Here is a 14,734-nt window from a genome sequence, read left to right as displayed (position 1 = left end):
GTCTCCCCGCCTCATCTCTCCCCTCTCTAATTCATCCTCCGCACAGGTGACTTCCTCAAAGCTCAGGTGTGACTGTGTTACCCCCATGCCCTAAATAAACTCTGGTAGCTTCCTATCACCTCTAGGATCAGATATAAACTTCTTGGTCTGACATTTAAAGTCACCTGGCCCCAACCGACTTTTCCAGCCTTATTTTATACATTACTGCCTTTCATGCGGTCTAGATTACGGCCAACTCGGATTTCTTGCCTTTGTGCACGTCTGGTGTTCTATCTCCCAATCTCCGTGCCTTTGCATTGGCTATCTTCTCTTCCCCCTGCCCTCCCATGTCTAAAGTGCAGTCCCTCATCGCTTCTCCCTCTTAGAATCCCCAACGTCCTTCAGCGTTCAGCCCGAGGACCACCTTGTCCATGAAGCCCTTCCTAGCGCCCCCCCCAAATTACCTTCTATTTATTATGTATAAGCTTATTTTGTGTATTATTATCTATGTATTGTTGTGTCCCTCAGTAGTACATGAGCTCTTTGGGGGCAGACTGTTTCATCTTTGTCTTTGTGCACCGAGTGCCAGGCACGTAATAGGTGCTTATTATTTGTTGATTGATTGGTTGATTGATAGCCATAAACAGCTGGAGCAGCTGGAGGTGAAGAAGTCAGGGCTGATGAAGGAGCTGATCTTGGCTAAGGAGACCCTAAGCAAGGCCACTTTGGCAAAGGAAGTGATGGAGGCCGAGAAGACGGAGGTGACGGAGGCACTGACCAAGGTGGGATCTTCCCTAGGCTCCTGAATTGACCAAGGCCCCCTGCAGTAGCTTGCTGTCCTTGTCGGATCGTAGAATTTAGGGCTGGAGGGGACCTTCCGGGTCTGCAGGCTCCCTGGTGGCTTGGGTGGCGTCTTTCCTTGTGACTCTGCTCATAGAGTTAGAGAGGCCTCCAACATCAGCCGTTGTTGTTCAGTCATGTCCGACTCTTCATGACCCTGTGGGCCATAGCACGCTAATGCTGTCCGTACGGTTTTCTTGGCAAAGATCCAGGAGGGGGGTGCCCTTTCCTTCTCCAGTGGTCACCTTTTGTCAGAACGCTCCACTGTGACCCGTCTGTCTTGTGTATCCCTACACAGCATAGCTCAGAGTTTCACTGAGCTATGCAAGCCCCTCTGCCATGATGAGGCAGTGATCCAGGAGGGTAAAACCAGCCATGGAAAGGAGAAATAATGTGGTATATCAGAGCTAGAAGGAACCTCAGGACCTGGAATATGGGAGTTGGAAGGAATTTTAGATCTGGGAGGTGCCTCAGAACACAGGATGTCAGAGATGGGAGTTACCTTAGAACACAGGATGTCAGAGCTGGGAGGGCCCTTAGAACACAGGATGTCAGAGCTGGGAGGGGCCTTTGAACACAAGATGTTAGAGCTTGGGTGGGGGGGGGGAGCCTTAAAATACAGTCCAAATCCCAGCCTCCCCTGACTCCACAGCAGAAGGGAAAAGGCCAGCTTGGCTGTGTCCAGGTCAGTGTCAGTAACCGGTGCTCTGATCCCTAACTGTAACCCTGCTACTCATGGGTCAGAATATGGCTATGACAGTTCCGCACTGGATGCCACCCCAGGGGTTTCAATGATGACTGATAGAGCCCTGGGATGTTGTTATAAAGTGGTTTTAGCTGTGAGAGAGGCCTGAGGCATGGACTTGGGCCAGTGTGATAAGAGGAAGCACTCACAGCTGAGTACATCTGGGCCGAGGTGGTTGTTTAGAACAAGGTATAAAGCTGAGGCCCGTCTAAGAGTGTTTAGGAAAGGAAGCCCTGCCCCCAGCCTCAGGGGGCTGCATCTTAAGTGGGTCAGGCAGCTTGAAGGCTGGAGGGAGGGTGGGGGGAGATGGGGGGAGAATGGCTCAGGGCAACCCAGCCCACCAATTGAAGGAATAACTCCAAGAAATGGCAGTATACAGCTGGTCAGCTGAGTCTTTGGGCTGATGACCCTCCCCCCCCCCCCCCCCCCCCCCCGGCTTCCAGCTGCTCCTTGAGCCCTCCTTGACTGGGCTGGCTTGTCCCTTCCCAGAGCTCTCCAGTGAAGACAGGCACTCCTACCTAGGGCCCCAGGAACTCCCCGTGGGGGTGGGACCTCTCTCTACCAAGGCCAGACCAGCAGCTTAGAATCTTAGACAGCTAGTGGGCCCCAGAGGGGAAGAGACTTCCCCAGGATCACCAGGCAGAGCTGCTGTGTCTGGAGGCTCTGGCCCTCTACTACGCCCGGGCTGCTGCTGGGCTCCTGTCATGGGGAAGGTCTTGCTCATGTCTAACCTCAGCACCCGCCATCCCCCCTTGTAACATGAGCCTGATCTGATTCATTCCTGCCAAAATTATATTGGTTTTGTTTCTGATTGCTTTTGTACAATTTGCTGTATACAGTGGGATTTTTTCCCCCCTTTTCTCTTTTTGTTTGACTATTCTTATCTCTGTTTCCCTGTGTATTTGTGCCTCTCATGTCTCTTTCTGTGTCTCTGTATTTCTTTTTCCGTGTATTTTAAAAAACATTTTGACCTATCTCTCTTTGAGTCTCTTCCCCTTACCTCTTTTTTCTCTCTCTCCCCTGCTCTCTTTTTCTCTTTCTTTCTCTCTCCCTCTGTCCCTTCCTCTCTCTTTCACTCCTCTCCCTCCCTTCCTCTTTCTCCCTCTTCTCTTTTTTCTCTCCCCCTCTTTCTCCTTACCTACCTCTCTTTCTCTCTCCCTGCTTTCCTCTCTCTCTCTCTCTCTCTCTCTCTCTCTCTCTCTCTCTCTCTCTCTCTCTGACTCTCCCCATCTGTCTGCCTTTGTCTCTCTGTTTCTGTTTATCCCTTCCCTCCCCCCCTTCTCAATCTCCTTTGTCCCTCTATTTGTGTCTCTGTTCTCATTTCTTTCTACTTCTGTGTAATCCCCTCCATCTGTCTCTCTTCCTGTCTCTCTTTCTGTATGTGTTCCTGTCTCTCCCTCCTTTCTCTCTTTTTCTGTCTCCTCCGACTCTCTCTGGTGTGTCTCCCCCTGGATTTGCATCTCTTTCTGTGTCTTTCTCTGTGCCTCTGTCTTTATCTCTCCATGTCCCCATCTCTCCGCTCTGTTATTCTATCTCTCTCTTCCTGTCTCTATACCCCTTCCACCTCCCGTGATCCTGCACTCTCTGTATCCACATGTGTCTCTGTTCTTCATGTTCCTCCGTGTCTCTGTCTCTCCAATGTCCCGGGAGCAGGTGGAGGCCAGCAGAGCTGAGCTGGAGCTGTCCATGAACAGACTGAAGGGAGAGGAAGCATCTCTGCGGGATTCCTTGTCCAAACTGAGTGCCCTCAATGAGGGCCTGGCACAGGACAAACGGGAACTCAACCAACTGGTCTCTCAGGTACTGCCTGCCCGTCTTCTGGGGGAGCAGTGGAAGGGGCACAGCGCCCTCCCTCAGACACCTGCGTGAGGCTTACCCCAGGCACTGCTCCGTCTGATCCTGGGCTTAGCCAGCTGCCAGGGAGGTTAGGGGTGGAGGACCCACTCCCTTCCTAAGTAGCCTCTACCTTCCCTCTCCCCACCTTCTCTCCTCTGCCTCTATTTCTTTCTCTCTCTTTTTTTCCCCAACTTTTTCTCTTTTCTGTTTCTTCTTTTTTTCTTTCTTCTGCCTATATTTCCTTCCTTCTTTTCCTTTCTCTCTCTGTCTCTCTCTGTCTCTCTCCCCTTACCTCTCTTTCCCTCTCCTCTTCTTTTCTCTCTCTCTCCCTCCCCCTTCCTCCTTTCTCTCCGTCTTTCTTCTCTCTTCTTCTTCTTCTTCTTTTTTTTTTGCAATTAGGGTAAAGTGACTTGCCCAGGGTCACACAGCTAGTAAGTGTGACTTCTATCTTTTCCCTCCTGTAACTCTTCTTTCTTGGGTGCACAAAGACCTGAGTTGGGATCCTGGCAAGTCTCTACCCCCTTCACTGGGCCTCAGTTTCCTCATCTGTAACATGAAGGGATTAAACTAGATGGCCTCAGAGGCTGCAGTTCCATAACCTTCACTCCTCTCTTCCTTCTCTGTCACACTCATTCTTTTCCTTTCTCTTGCTTCTCTGTCTCTTTCTCCATTTTTCTACCTCCCTTCTCTTTTTCCCTCTCCCCCATCTCCCTTTTCCCTCCTCTTTTTTCTTTTCCTCTGCCTTGTTCCACTTGCCTCCTCTTCTTCCCCATATTTATGTCCCTGGAAGAGTCCTTGGGAATTTCCTCTTCCTTCCCCTGGCTTCCTTTCCTGGGAGGTCAGTCTCAGGTCCACAGGCACGGGATCCCAACTGAGGGTGATGGATCCAGGGTTCCCCTGATCCCCTCTCCCTTTCCCCAGCTTGAAGAGGAGCGGGGAACCCTCCTTGGGCAGAAGCGAGATGCTGAGCAGGAGAAGGCGGCCGCCCAGGAGCGAGTGGCGCAGCTGGAGCAGGAAAAGCTGGTGCAGGAGGCAGAGAGGCAGAGCCTGGAGCGCTCCCTCCAGGCCGCCGAGCTGGCACGAGAGGCCCTGGAGCAGCAGCTGCCTGCCTTTCAGAAGGAGCGTGGCCAGCTCCAAGATCAGCTGTCACAGGTGAGAGAGACACCCTTAGTTCTGGGGTGGCAGAGCCCCAAGGGGCACCAGTGCCTGGGAGTGGCCTTGGCTTAGGCAAGGGAGCCCAGAAGAGGGCAGAACTGTCCTCAATGGACCTGGCTTGGGGCAAGAATTAACATTTTTTTCTTGAAAACAATTTTTCTCTTTTATTTTTTTTTTCATGCTTCTCCAGCATGGAAACACAATGCTTAGAGTTAGTCACTACCCATTAAGGAAGACTTCCTGGAGGAAGTGGCTTTAAATATTGGGTTTTGAAATTGATGAGGGGTCTGGGTGGGCAGAGATCATTCAGGCGGGGACTGGTTGGGGAGGGGAAGAGGGTCAGAAAGGATCACGGGAAAAAGCGCCCAGGGAGGGAGTCTCTGGACAATTCAAAGTGGGGGCTTGGGCAAGGCTAAGACCTGGGGACTAACGCACCTCCTCCTGTTCCGGGGCAGTTGTCGAGACAGTTGGGAGCACAGCAGGAGGAGCTACAGAGAGCTCACCGAGACGGGGAGCGGCATTCGGAGGGGCTGGAGCGGGCTTTCCGGGAGATGGAGTCACTGACCAAGGAGCGCGCCAGCCTGCTAGTGCAGCTGACCGCCTCCGAGCGAGAGAATCGGTCCCTGGCTGAGGAGGTGGCCGGCCTCCGGTAAGGAGGTCACGGGGCGGGGGTCTCTGTGCACCTTGGCAAGGTGGGGGTGAGGGGAGGGGCAGGAACGCATTGCACAGGAAGGATAACTTGGGGAAGAGGGCAGGGCAACTAAAGAGATCAGCAAAGGCTTCCTGGGGGAGGTGATGCGCAAGCTGAGCCTGAAATGATGCTGAGAGGTGGATGTGAAAGGGAGAGCCTTCCAGGAGATGGAGAGCTAAGTTGGAGGGACAGCAGGAAGGCCAGTTGGGCTGCAATCTACCACCTCCGAGCCTTTGCCCAAGCCATCCTCCCTCTTCATGGAATCCTTACTGCCTTTAAGATTCAGCTGAAGGGCTACCTTCTACACAGAGTCTTTCCCATTTCTCCTAACCGCGAGTGCCCTCCCTCCCTAAACTGTCTCCTGTTCATTTTGTGTTTATTTTTTATATCATATGCACATCTTATCTTCCCTGATAGAGCGCAAGTTCATTGAGAGGAAGGGTTTCATTTTTGGTTTGTATTTCCATTGCCACACGCGTAGTAGGCACTTAATAAATGCCTTTTGATTAACTGATTGATTGAAGGTAGAGTATGTGAAGGGGAGAATATTCAACAACCCTGTGAAAGTCGGGTAGAGCCGTGTCTTGGAGGACTTTAAATGCTAGGCTGAGGGGTTTACGTATCCTAGGCAGTAGGGAGACATTGACGTTTCTTGAGCAGGGATGTAACAAAGTCAAATATTCGTTTTGGGGGGAGAGTAAGATGAATGACAGTAAGAATAACAGCTCTTGTTTCTGTAGCATTGAAGATTACAAAACGCTTTCCTCACAATGTTCTTAATGTGAATATTAGCCACCCTGTTTTACAGGGGAAAAAAAGCTGAGATTTGGAGGGGACAGGGAACTGCTTCAGGGCATAACTCTTAGAGGAGCAGCAAATTTGAACCCCAGCTCCAACTCCAAGACTAGGACACAAGGCAGGCTTTTGCCTGTAGGGAAAGTAACCCAGGAGCTCTGTTTGCCATCACAGAGCCGTGTTGGGTGGGGCCTGCCTGGCACCTGCCCTAGCTTTCCTTAAGGAGTGAGGAGTGTACAAACCTCCGCTGGTGAGTGCCACCCCAACGTGTGTGGATTAGAGTTATAGACAGGCAGAGGTTTGCCCAACAGCTGGCTGCCCTGTGTCAGGATGGAGCGGATGCCCCGGGCACTGGCTGACCCCCCCCCCATCAGGATGGAGCGGGTGCCCCAGCCACTAGCTGAGCCCCCTGTCAGGATGGAGCAGGTGCCCCCGGGTGCTGGCTGGCCCCCCTGTCCAGAGCTGATTGTGCCTGTCTTCCCCTGGCTACATCCTAATTAACTCCCTTCCCGAGGCTCAGTTTCTTGCTCTGTAAAATGAGGGGTTGGGACTACCTTGGAGTTTCTTAACCTGGGCTCTGTGGATAGATGTCAAAGAGTCTGTAAACTTGGATGGGAAAAAAGTACATTTTTATTTTCACTAACTTTATTTTCTTTGGAATCCTCTGGATTTTATTTTATGCTTTAAAGACATTCTTCTTCAGAGAGTCCATAGGCCCCGACAGACACTGCCAAGGAGGTCTTGGCCCAAAAAGCTTATTCCTGGGCTAGATAATTTCTAAGCCCCCTCCCTCCTCTGACAGTCTGTTTTTTAAAGGTAATGATAATAACAATTAGTATGGTGAGGGAGCTGTAAAGTTTGCAGAGTGCTTCACTAATATTATCGCATTTTATCCTCAAAACAACCCTGGGAAGTAGATGCTAGTCCTGTCTTCATTTAACAGATGAGGAAACTGAGGCATACAGAGATTAAGTGGCTTGTCCAGAGTCACACAGCTGATCCCTCAGCTCTGACATTCTGTGTTCTAAGATCCCTCCCAGCTCTGACATCCTGTGTTCTAAGGCCCCTTACAGCTCTGACATTCTGTATCCTAAGAGCTCTCCCAGCTCTGACATTCTATGTTCTAAGATCCCTCTCAGCTCTGACATTCTGTGTTCTAAGGCCCCATACAGCTCTGACATTCTGTATTCTAAGGGCTCTCCCAGCTCTGACATTCTGTGTTCTAAGGCCCCTCCCAGCTCTGACATTCTGTGTTCTAAGGCCCCTCCCATCTCTGACATTCTATGTTCTAAGGCCCCTTCCAGCACTGACATTCTGTGTTCTAAGGGCCCTCCCATCTCTGACATCTTGTGTTCTAAGGCCTCTCTCAGCTTTGACGTTCTGTCTTCTAAGGTATGCTCAGATATTCTGTGTTCTAAGGAGCCTTTCCACCCTAAAAATCCTCCTCCCTGGAATTCCAGAGTCCCCAGGGAGGTAGCTGCACTTGGGAGGGCACTCAGTCCGTGTCTTCCAGGACTGGGCCCGAGTGCCTCCCTCACCGGCCCTGCATTTCTCCCCAGCTCAGAGAAGGACACCCTGGAGACCAGCCTGTTTGATGCCCATCGACAGCTCAGCCAGATGGAGGCGCGCAGGGAGCAGCTGGAGGCCGATGTGCAGGGCCTGCTGCTGGCCAAGGAGACGCTGACCGGTATAGTCCCTGTACTTTAGGGTAATGAGGGTGGGAGGGGGCCAGCCCGGGCCTGGTACCATTAGGACGACTTGGCAAGCTTCTGCTCATAGCTCCTCGTCTGGGCTGGGCCCCAGGGCGGAAAGCCCAAGGTGTGCCGTGCACTCCCTCTCGGCCTCCGCAGAGGCCGGGACCGGGCTAGAGCTTCGTCTGCTCTGACTCTGGGGCTGGGCCTGCCCCTTCTGTCTTGATCTGACTTCTGTGCCCTCTACTTTCCTTCAATCAGTCAGCCAGTATTTATTAACTGCCTGCTAAGTATCAGGCACTGTACTATGTGCTGGGGCTATAAAGACAGACACAAAAGTGCCTGCCCTCAGGGAGCTTCTATTCTATAAGCAAAAGCAACATGCATGTGAAAACTCCCACACAATATATACAAAGTAATATCTGTGGTCAAGGGTGGTCACTGGCATCAGGATGGGCTTCCTGTAGGAAGGGGCATCTGAGCTGAGTATACCCATTACACTCAGGGGAGACAAGACAAGTGATGATTCATCCAAGGAGATGGAGGTCAGATATGTAGGAGGGAGGCGGGATTAAAGCTTTAGAGATAGAAGGGACCTTCAGAGTCATCTAGGCAGCCAGGGGGCACCATAGTGCACAGAGCTCCGGGCTTACAGTCAGGAAGATCTGAGTTCAAATCCCACCTCAGAGCCTTACTAGCTGTGTGACCCTGGGCAAGTCACTTAACCTCTGTTTCCTCAGTTTTCTCATGTGTATAATATGGACAGCATTAGCATCTGCCTCCCAGAGTTGTCAAGAGGACCAGATGAGATAAAATATGTTAAACACTTTGCAAACCTTAAAGCTCTATAGAAACCCCAGCTGCCTGTGGTTTTTATCTAGTCTGAGTCCATCTTTTTACAGTTAAGGAAACTGAGGCCCAGAGACATTCAGTGACTTGGCCACAGTCACACAGAAAACAGGTAAAGACAGATTAGGAAAACTCAGGGAGGAGAGAATGGGGAGAACAAGGGGGGATAGTTTCAAAAGCTGCAGTTAGGAGGAAGATGGAGAAGAGGTCACTGGGATTAGCCATTAATAGGGAGTGAGGTCAGCTAAGTGGTAGGATGTCGGGTCACATGACCAGGGAGGGACCTGGAACTAGAACCCAGACTGCTGGGCTACATCTTCTCAGCCTTTAAGGTGACAGCGACGTTTCTTTCAGAAATCATCTGGGAGTGTAGGCTCCACAGATACCTCCTCCAGGGCCCTCAGGAGGCTGTCCTTTGAGGGTCTTCCCCCAGCTCTAAGTGTGGTCATAAATCCACAAGTCAGAGCTGGAAGGGCCCTTGGAATATGGAATGTCAGAGCTGGGAGGGCCCTTAGAACAGAGAAAGTCAGAGCTGAGAGGGACCTTAGAACACAGACTGTCAGGGCTGGGAGGGCCCTTAGAACATAGGATGTCGGGGCTGGGGGGCCCTTAGAACACAGGATGTGTCAATGTCCCTCTCTGCATTCTGCCCCACAGGGCAGCTAGTGGGTCTTCGGCGGCAGATGGAGACCGAGGTACAGAAGCTTGTGCGGGACAAGGAGCTGCTAGCCCAGCAGCTGGTGCAGGTGGAGCAGGAGGCCCAGGCCACCCTCCGAGGAGAACAGGCAGCCCACGATGAGGATGTAGAGCGGCTGCGTCAGGAGAAGGTTTGAGGGGGATGGGAGGGGAGCTGCTGGGCTAAGCATCACTATGGGAGCTGAGGCCCAACCAAGTGGGGCAGCCAGGGTGCGGGAGCGAGGGCACCCTCCTATTGTGGGGCCCAGAGAGGAGTCACAGGCTGTAGGGCCTCCGGCATCATCTGGTCTCACCTTCTCATGTCACAAATGAAGAAATGGAGACCCAGAGGGGGTCAGTTTACCCCAGGTAGTGTACAGCAGAGTTGGGATTTAAAGTCAGGGTCTCTGACTCTTCCTAGCCCTCCATCAGGGCACTGACATTGATCTTCTTCCTGGGTGCTTCACCTCCTACTCACTTTAGGGAAAAAAAAACCAAAAAACATGGATGGATGGATGGATGGATAGATAGAAAGATAGATATACACACATATGCATATATGCATATATATTGTTTTTAAATATATTTTTTCTAGAGTGGATGTGTGTACATATACAAAAAACATACATCAGTTTGACCAATTTCATTTTATAGAAAAGAAGCATGTCCAGAAAGCAGAATTAACCCAGGATCCCATAGGTAGTAGGGAGCTCCATTTGTGACCCAGGTTCCCTGACACTGAATATCTAGATCTCAGATCTAGGCGTACTGTGTGGTGAGCAAATCTGGTCAGTCAGTTAAGCATTTATTAAGTACTTACTGTATATCAGGTGCTATGCTAAGTTGAAAATACAAATACAAGCAAGAAGAAAGACAGTCCTTGCCCTCAGGAAGCTTCCATTCTAACGGGGAAAGACCACACATGGAGGCAGCTGAAGACCAGGAGGAAGGGGCCAGGATGATGAAGCTGACTAGAGGTGTTCAGCCTGGTGTGATATGAAGAGGTGGCTGGCCTCTTAGGCCTCCTTAAATGGAGGTTCTGGGATGAGCCCTCCAGATCAGATCAGAGAGAGGCCCTGGGGCAGAGGGTACTGTGGTTCTGTGGGTTCCAGGGCCAAAGTGATCTTCCAGGACGGAGAGGTTCCTGGGCATGGTGGGAAGGTCCAGAGGATGGCAGCCTGGCTGGGCAACTTTGGGATCTCAGGGTCTAGGTCAGAGCCAGGCTGGATGCCTTCTGCCTGTCCCAATTGTCCATCCCATCCCCTTTTTGCTCCCACCCCCAAGCATTGCCCCTTTGTTAAGAGCACGAGACCTGGTGGTTAGGCTCCCCCCCCCCCCATGGCTCTGTGGAAGGACAGTACCGGTCCCCTGGAGCTCTTCTCTACTGGTCAAGGAAAAAAAGTCATAGAATTAATGGGAACAGACGGGGGAACATAAAATATCAGAATGGGGAGAGATTCTGACATAGACACAGAGCCAGAAAGGTCCTTAGAATAAAGAATATCAGTTCTGAAAGGGACTTTGGAACAAAATGTCAGAACTGTGAGGGGTTCTAGAATGTAGAAAGCTGGAGGGGGCTTTGGCACATAGAATATCAGAGTTGTGAGGGGCCCTAGAACACAGGACATCAGAGCTGGGAGGGCCCTTAGAACACAGGACGTCAGAGGGGAGGGCCCTTAGGACACAGGACATCAGAGCTGGGAGGGCCCTTAGGACACAGGACATCAGAGCTGGGAGGGCCCTTAGAACACAGAATGTCAGAGCTGGATGGACCCTTAGGACACAGACTGTCAGAGCTGGGAGGGCCCTTAGGACACAGGATGTCAGAGCTGGGTGGGGACGGACTTTAATGATCTAGTTGAGTCCAGCCCCTTCATTTTACAGATAAGGAAACTGAGTCTCAAAGAGAGGAGGTGAATTCTTAGAGGTCACACAGTCAGTTCACGTCAGAGTTAAGAGTGGATCCCCGGCCTTCTGACTTTGAGGCGTGGCGGGGGCCTGCTTATGCCTCCCCTTGCTCCCCTGACCCTCTGCAGGAGGTGGCCCGACGAGAGCTGGAAGCAGAGCGGACGGAGCTGCTGCATCGCCTGAGCCAGGAGCGAGAGGAGCTGCTGGCCCGGCTCGAGGCAGAGAAGGAGGAGCTGAGTGAGGAGATCACTGCCCTGCAGCAGGACCGCGATGAGAGCCTCCTGCTGGCGGAGAATGAGAAGCAGCAGGTAGGAGGAGGCCGGGTCCAGAGCTTGTCCTGCCTCCCTCAGCAGACACCCCCCTGAGCCTGGGCAGTGAGGAGACAGGGCTGCCGCTGTGCTTTACCAGCAGTGACAGAGTCTGGAAAGTTACTGACCCCCCTCCCCTGGTACACCCCGTCCTAACAGGCTCGGACTGGGGGTGTTATGGGAATCAGCCGGAGTGGCAACAGCTCCTGGCTCTGCTTACCAGCAGCACGACAAGTCAGTTAATCTCTTCATGCCTCAGTTTCCTCGTGTCAAACGGGGATAACAATGTCGTCGTTGTTCAGTCATTTCGGTCGTGTTTGACTCTCCATGACCCCATTTGGAGTTCCTCTGGCAAAGGTACTGGAGTGGTTTGCTATTTTCTTCTCCAGCTCATTTTACAGATGAGGAAACTGAGGCAAACAGGGTGAAGTGACTTGCACAGGGTCACATAGTTAGCAAGTGTCTGTGGTCAGATTTGAACTCAGGTCTTTTTGACTCTATCCAATGCTCCACCTAGCTGCCTATCACAGAAATTTTAAAATTGGAAGGGACATTAGAACACAGGGTGTCATAGCTGGGAGGGCCCTTAGGACACAGGATGTCAGGGCTGGGAGGGGCTCTGAGAAAAGGAGACCCCAGGTTCCAGAGCACGAGCTCTCCCATTGTCATCTGGAGAAGCTGATGTGACCTTAGCCTGCATTCAGCTTAAAGGACATACTGCTTTTGGGACCAGGGGAGTGAGACTCTCTTACTGTTTTCTGCCCTACTCAGACCATGCGTGGAATATTTTGGTCAGTCTGGGCACCCTGTACTGGGAAGGATAGTGATATGTAAGAAGAACCAGCGAAGGACCACCAGGATTGTGAGGGGGCTCACGATGCCATACAACAATTGCTGAACCAATGAGGCGCGGTTAGCATGGGGAAGAGTAGAGTCAGGGCAGAGTCATGATAATAATATCATGAGATGCTTATAATAATAATAATAATAATAATAAATAATATATAATAATAATCAGAGATGCTTATGTTGTGCTGGAAGGTTGGACAAGAGCCTCATGTATATCATCTCACTTGACCCTGCCAACAGCCCTATGAGAAAGGTGCTGTTGTTTTCCCCATTTTACAGATAAGGAAACTGAGGTTGAGGAAAGTGATGTGGCCTACCCACTTAATAGTAATAATAATAGCAGCTGACAGACACATCCACGTAGCGCTTGCTATGTTCCAGGCGCCATGCTAAGACCTTTACAAACATTATTTCATTTGATCCCTGCTATGGGCTAGCTCCTTTACCAATACAAAGTCACTTAAGCTTTCTGCCTCAGTTTCTTTATCTTTAAAATGGGGATAACAATAGCTCCTACCTCCCAGAATTGTGAAGATAAAATGAGATAATATTTGTAAAGTACTTGACAAATTTTAAAATATTATGTAAGTGTGAGCTTTTATTATCATTTTCCAGAGTTACCTTCCATCCGCTGTATCTATAGCATGTCTGCCTCGTTAGACTATAAGCTCCTTGAGGGCAGGGACTGTCTTTTACAAAACTTTTCTGTATCCTCAGCCCTGAGCACAGTGCCTGGCATGCAGTGGGTGCCTAATAAGTGTTTGTGGATTGATTGAAGGAGTTTACATTCTATTGGATGAAAACAAGAATACAGAAAAGTAAAGACAAGGACAAAGAGTGAAATGTGCCTGCCCTCCAGGAGCTTACACTCTCAACTAAGGAGCATGCTCTGTAGGAATTTCCATTTGGCCCATGCAGGTCCATGGCCTTCTTGGCTTGGAAGAAACTCCACCATGGCAGGCCCTTTTCCAGCCCCCAGACAGGGCAACCACTGGGCTTCGTGGTCACGGCCCAGCTGTATAATTCTACGCACACGTGTGTGAGCGCCCCCTCTGCCGACACAGACCCCACCCTCCTGGGCCATGGCAGCCTCTCCCTTTGAGCTGTGGGGCTGTGAAGGCTCTTCCCTGGATGGGCAGGCATTTGTCAGTGAGCCTCCGGGCCAGTCCTTGGATACTTAATCCACACTCGGTCCATCTCCATCCCTAGACTCTTGGCTTGCTCTCTACTGGCATAGACTTGGTCAACCCAGGGTTGCCTGCACATCACAGTGAGGCATAGGAGGACTTTTAATAGACAGTCGTGCTCCTAGTGACCTGTCAGGGAAATGGGCGCTGATTTGGAGTGAGGACCAGGGTTCAAATTCTGACTGCTGCTTCTGTCAGAGCTGTGCCTGTTTCTAGGGCAGCGGGGCCCACTGGGGGATAGGGCACAGAATCCCCCTGCATGTGTACCTGCTCACGGGGTTGACCCTGACTGACCCAGCCCCCTGACCCCTCTCCCCTCTCTGTAGGCCCTGTCTCTGAAGGAATCAGAAAAGACAGCTCTGTCCGAGAAGCTTTTGGGCACCCAGCAGAGCCTGGCCACCATATCCATGGACTTGGAGAGGCAGAAACGCGATGCCTTGACCCGTCAGGAACAGGACCGCGTAGGTGGCGTAGAGCAGGGGCTCAGTCCAGTGTCTTGGCCCCCCAACTCCAAGGTCCTTGCTCGGCCTCAGGCTCTGGGTCCCAAGATAAGCCCCAGGGAGGCTTTGGGGAAGAACGTCTGTTAGTCTTCTCTGGCAGGTGGCACAAGGGTCTCCCAGGCTGGTGGGGAAGTTATGGCTCCTGTCCTCAGGGAGCCCTCTGAGTGGGTATATACATCCTCCAAGGCACTACAGACATACCCACGCACACACAGAGACACAGACAGACAGACACACACACGCATGCACGCACGCGGACACAGACACACACAGAGACATAGACACACACATACACACGTGCATGCGCACACACAGACACACACACACACATACAGAGACACACTCAGACACACACAGACACACTCAGACACACAGACAGACAGACAGATACACACACACCTTTAGACGGTGACCAGGAGGAGAAGTGGGCTGGGACAGACCTTCTAGAGAAGATAAGTAGGGACATGGGTACCACTGTCCAGTTTGGGTGTGGACAGAGGAGGAGGGCTGACCTCACCTGTCTGCACACACCTGTGTCCCTCCAGAGCACTGTGAACGCCCTGACCGCAGAGCTGCGAGACCTCCGGGCCAAGTTTGAGGAGGCCATCAACAACCATGAGCGGGAGGTGAAGGCGCTGCAGGAGCAGGCTCGGGATCTGGGCCGACAGCGTGAATCCTGCCTCCGAGAGGTGAGAGACCCCGGAGGGGGGGAGGAGATGAGGCACA

At 51.6% G+C, this 14,734-nt stretch overlaps 1 protein-coding gene across 1 annotated transcript in view; it reads left to right on the top strand.

The window, feature by feature from the left end:
* The window catches only part of CROCC (ciliary rootlet coiled-coil, rootletin), a 76,961-nt gene that overhangs the window by 42,767 nt on the left and 19,460 nt on the right, over positions 1 to 14,734 (top strand). The window contains 9 exon segments of the mRNA XM_020972769.2: positions 617 to 761; positions 3,218 to 3,364; positions 4,322 to 4,552; positions 5,011 to 5,204; positions 7,601 to 7,728; positions 9,239 to 9,408; positions 11,293 to 11,472; positions 13,835 to 13,969; positions 14,554 to 14,697. Of these exon segments, the coding sequence (XP_020828428.2) occupies positions 617 to 761; positions 3,218 to 3,364; positions 4,322 to 4,552; positions 5,011 to 5,204; positions 7,601 to 7,728; positions 9,239 to 9,408; positions 11,293 to 11,472; positions 13,835 to 13,969; positions 14,554 to 14,697 (1,474 nt within the window).

The sequence above is a fragment of the Phascolarctos cinereus genome, unplaced genomic scaffold (genome assembly GCF_003287225.1).
Source record: "Phascolarctos cinereus isolate Bilbo 61053 unplaced genomic scaffold, phaCin_HiC Scaffold_726;HRSCAF=1367, whole genome shotgun sequence".
NCBI classification, from domain to species: domain Eukaryota; kingdom Metazoa; phylum Chordata; class Mammalia; order Diprotodontia; family Phascolarctidae; genus Phascolarctos; species Phascolarctos cinereus.
This window is presented reverse-complemented; position numbering and strand designations above follow the sequence as displayed.